The 3,674-nt window shown below is 28.8% G+C and overlaps 1 protein-coding gene across 1 annotated transcript; it reads left to right on the top strand.

Annotated features, from left to right (window-relative positions):
- The first annotated feature begins 1,275 nt into the window (after positions 1 to 1,275).
- Positions 1,276 to 3,150, top strand: LOC109795384 (nuclear transcription factor Y subunit C-2). The gene is made up of 2 exons (XM_020354863.3): positions 1,276 to 1,433; positions 1,882 to 3,150. The coding sequence occupies exon 2, from the start codon at positions 1,883 to 1,885 to the stop codon at positions 2,597 to 2,599; it is 717 nt and encodes a 238-aa protein (XP_020210452.1). The 5' UTR covers positions 1,276 to 1,433; position 1,882; the 3' UTR covers positions 2,600 to 3,150.
- The last annotated feature ends 524 nt before the right edge of the window (positions 3,151 to 3,674 follow it).

The following is a 3,674-nucleotide window of genomic DNA, read 5'->3' as shown; positions in this document are numbered from 1 at the left end:
TTAATTTTGTTATCTTTATTGAGTCAGTCAGTCAAAGAAGGGATTAAATATGCTATTGACCTATAGTGATATATCATTAAACTAGTTTGAAATTGGATCACACCAATGAAATTAGTTTCAACCAAACCAAACCAACCAAACTTTTTCTTATCATAAAGCCTAATAAATTGCTGACAATTGTTGTTATTGCTTTCACATGACCTAAAAGGTGTATCTTATTGCTTTCTTATGACCTATAAAACTAAGATATTACTGGTGAGTGACATGGTTTCTTTGTTAAAGAAAGTTATGAATAAAATGTAATACATGAAAATTTAACAGAGGCCCTAACATTTTCAAAGTCTACAACTTACCCTATACTACTAAACTAGTAATGCTATTAGCTTATTATGTCACACAATTATTGTATAATTTTTTTTAATGTAAAATCAATTCAAGTAGTTCAACTAATGACTTACTAGTTTAACCAATAATCCATCAACTTAACATATTGATCGAGTTGATGACCGATCCTTGATTTTGATAACATTGGTTTATATTCAATACAATGTTGTTTAATTCATGGAATGATAGTTCATCATGAGATGAAGATATTAAAAAAAATGTGTTCAAGAATGCAAATGAATCTGAAATTTAAAATGATGTGTACACTTAAAAGGAAATTTGATTAATCAAATATTTTTAAAGAAATTATGGCTTACAAAAAATCTCAATTGAACTTTGACAACACAATTAATATTTTGTTGCATGTTGAGTTCATCAAAAAGAGTTTGTTGTAAAATTGGAAGTATGCTCTTTATTCTCTCCGGATAATATGACATACATGTTTTTCATCTTTTCTTATATTATAAGTCTATTTTGTAACCGAAACTTATTATTTTTTATATAATAATAAATAACATTTTAATAATAAATGTAAATTAATATAAATATTTTTATCATAATATTTTTTGACTAATATTTCTTTTTCTTTTTCTAAATTTCAATATTTTTATGATTTCAAAATATGTGATATCAATTTTATGAAGAGAAAAATGCACATATCTTAACCTCATTATAAATTTGAAAAATAGTTATATATATCTTCATTATTCAATTTTCTTTAGCAATTTAGGCCCAAAATTTATAACTCGTGATGATTTTAACTTTTGTAAAAAATATATATTTGGTGCCTTTTTTTAATATATATTTTTTTTTAAAAGTAATCATTTTTTTAAGGAAATAAAGTTAAATTCAAAATAATTTATTTTACGTTTGTTATAAGGTAATAATTGTCTCATCGTGAGGACATATTCGTCATACAAAAAAGTTATTGTAGCATTAAAATGGTCCGAGCTCGTGATTCTTTCTTGAACTTTCATTGTCACATTTACTTGACTTGAATTTCTCTCTCTCTGATTTGGATTTGGCATCTCAGTTTGTTCAAAGAAAAAGTAGGTATATCTTTTTCTTTTTTTTCCTGTGTTAGTATTTTCTTATTGCTAGAGGATAATCAAATATAACTTTATACACCATATTTATGTTTATATATAATGTATATAGTTTACTTTTTTTGTGATTTTTTTAGTGACAAATTTTAAAAGTTCTGCAAGATGTTTTGTTGACAAGAAAAAAAAAATTCACTTAACTCAAGGCTTTTAATTTGATGCTTGTTGATGTTCTAGGTGTTGTTGCATACATTTTTCATGTATCTTGTCACTTATCTTGCATACATTATTTTAATTTTTCACTTATCTTGTCACTTATTTCGGAAGAATGGTGTTGTTGATGTGAGTGAACCCGTTTAACCAACAAGTAATTTTCTTATTGCATACATTTTTCATGTATATTGTGACTTATCTTGCGAATGGTCATATAATAATTTGAAGTCCATTACGACAGCATGGATCAAAATCAGCAAGGTCAAGGGGTTAATCATCCAACACAAGCAGCACGTGGCAAGAACAAGTATGAATTCAACCCCATGGTGGGACCTAGCAATCCTCCAACTCAGATTGTTGGTCCTTCTAACCTTTCACCCCACCCAAGAGATGCTCCTGAATACACCAACCAGTTGCAACAAGATGTCTTACAACAACAACTCAACAACTTTTGGGCAAAACAATGTCAGGAAATTGGGGAGGCTACTAATTTCAAGACTCCCAACATGCCTTTGTCTAGGATTAGGAAGATCATGAAGGCCGATGAGGATGTGAGGATGATATCAGCTGAGACTCCTATGGTGTTTGCTAAGGCATGTGAAATGTTCATTCAGGAGCTCACAATAAGGGCATGGGCTAATGCTGAGGAAAACAAAAAGAAGACACTTCAAAAGAGTGACATTGCATCTGCAATCACAAAGAATGATATGTTTGATTTTCTTGTTGACATTTTCCCCAGGGATGACAAATTGGAGCATGCAGACATACCAAGAAGAGGCACTGCTCCAATTGAGAATGTTCCTTACTATTATTACATGTCACCCCATCAGTATGTTGCAAGGCCACCACATGGGGCTCCAGGAATGGTCATGGGAAGGCCCATTCCTGATCAGAATCAAAATGGGCTGCAAACCCGTCCTTTTTTTCCAACTCCAATGAGGCCCACTTCGGATGAATGAGAAACAAGGACTTTGTTGTTTATTTCCTTTTCCTAATGGTATGTTGGAGAGAATGTACTAGTTCTGTAATGAATTCAATCTAAATGTATGAAACTCTTTTCTGTGGCATTTGAGAATGATAACTCCAAGGTTGTTTATGGGATTGAGAGTCACATCCATTTCCAATTATCTCAGCCACATTATAAATTGATTGCCTAGACTGTGTTTAGAAATTATGAGACTTGATTTTATGTTCGAAGCTGAATTTTAGTAATTAGTTGTTAGTTGTGCCAAATTTACTTTCAATTTTTTTTTCTTCAAAATGTACACACTCTTAAAATGTGTACAAAAAAACATTTTCGTTCCATTAACTGATCATTGAATATTATATGTATTTATTTATGTATGTAACAGTAGTAAATTCATGTTTAATTGATTAAAAAGTTAATTTAAGAAAATAACAAAATATATGTTTTATACTTATAAAAATATAAAAATTTATTTTAGTTAAATATATAAACTAATGTATTAGTTTTTTTTTTCTTTCCAATCTTGTCAATCCAGTGTCTATTTCTGCTTTAGATGTTGTGCATGTTGCTTGTATGCCCACGTTAGTATTATAAACATGTTTATTTTGATTAAAATTTCTACTTATTAAAAAAAAATTGTTACGAAATATTTTTGTTTGTTTCCTTTTTCTCACTCGTTACTAGACGTTTCTCACCGATTAAATAAGTAAACTAATTTGAAAATTTTAGAAAAATCTAAAAACCTTGAATTTGAAAAAATCAAACTTAACAATTTCGGAAAAAAATAACCAAATTTTCAAAATTAAGCAACACTAACAAGTGTTCAAATTTATAGTTTTTTTTTCCTTCAAAATAAAAGGAAGTTTGATGAAATGTTATTATGAAGGATTATTTTTATTATGAATTTATTTATATTTAAAAAAACTGTAGAATGAAATGAAAACCAAAAAGATAAAAGAGAGCAACCGTAGGTCCCTTAATATCACATTCAATTCCTTAAAAGAATAAAGAAAAATGAAAAAAAGGTATCCCATCATCCTATGTGGTTTTCTCTTAAATTAATTCAT

The sequence above is a fragment of the Cajanus cajan genome, chromosome 1 (assembly GCF_000230855.2).
Source record: "Cajanus cajan strain Asha chromosome 1, NIPB_CcT2T_4, whole genome shotgun sequence".
Lineage (NCBI taxonomy): Eukaryota > Viridiplantae > Streptophyta > Magnoliopsida > Fabales > Fabaceae > Cajanus > Cajanus cajan.
Note: the sequence above shows the minus strand (reverse complement) of the source record. Positions and strands in the feature narration are given on the sequence as shown.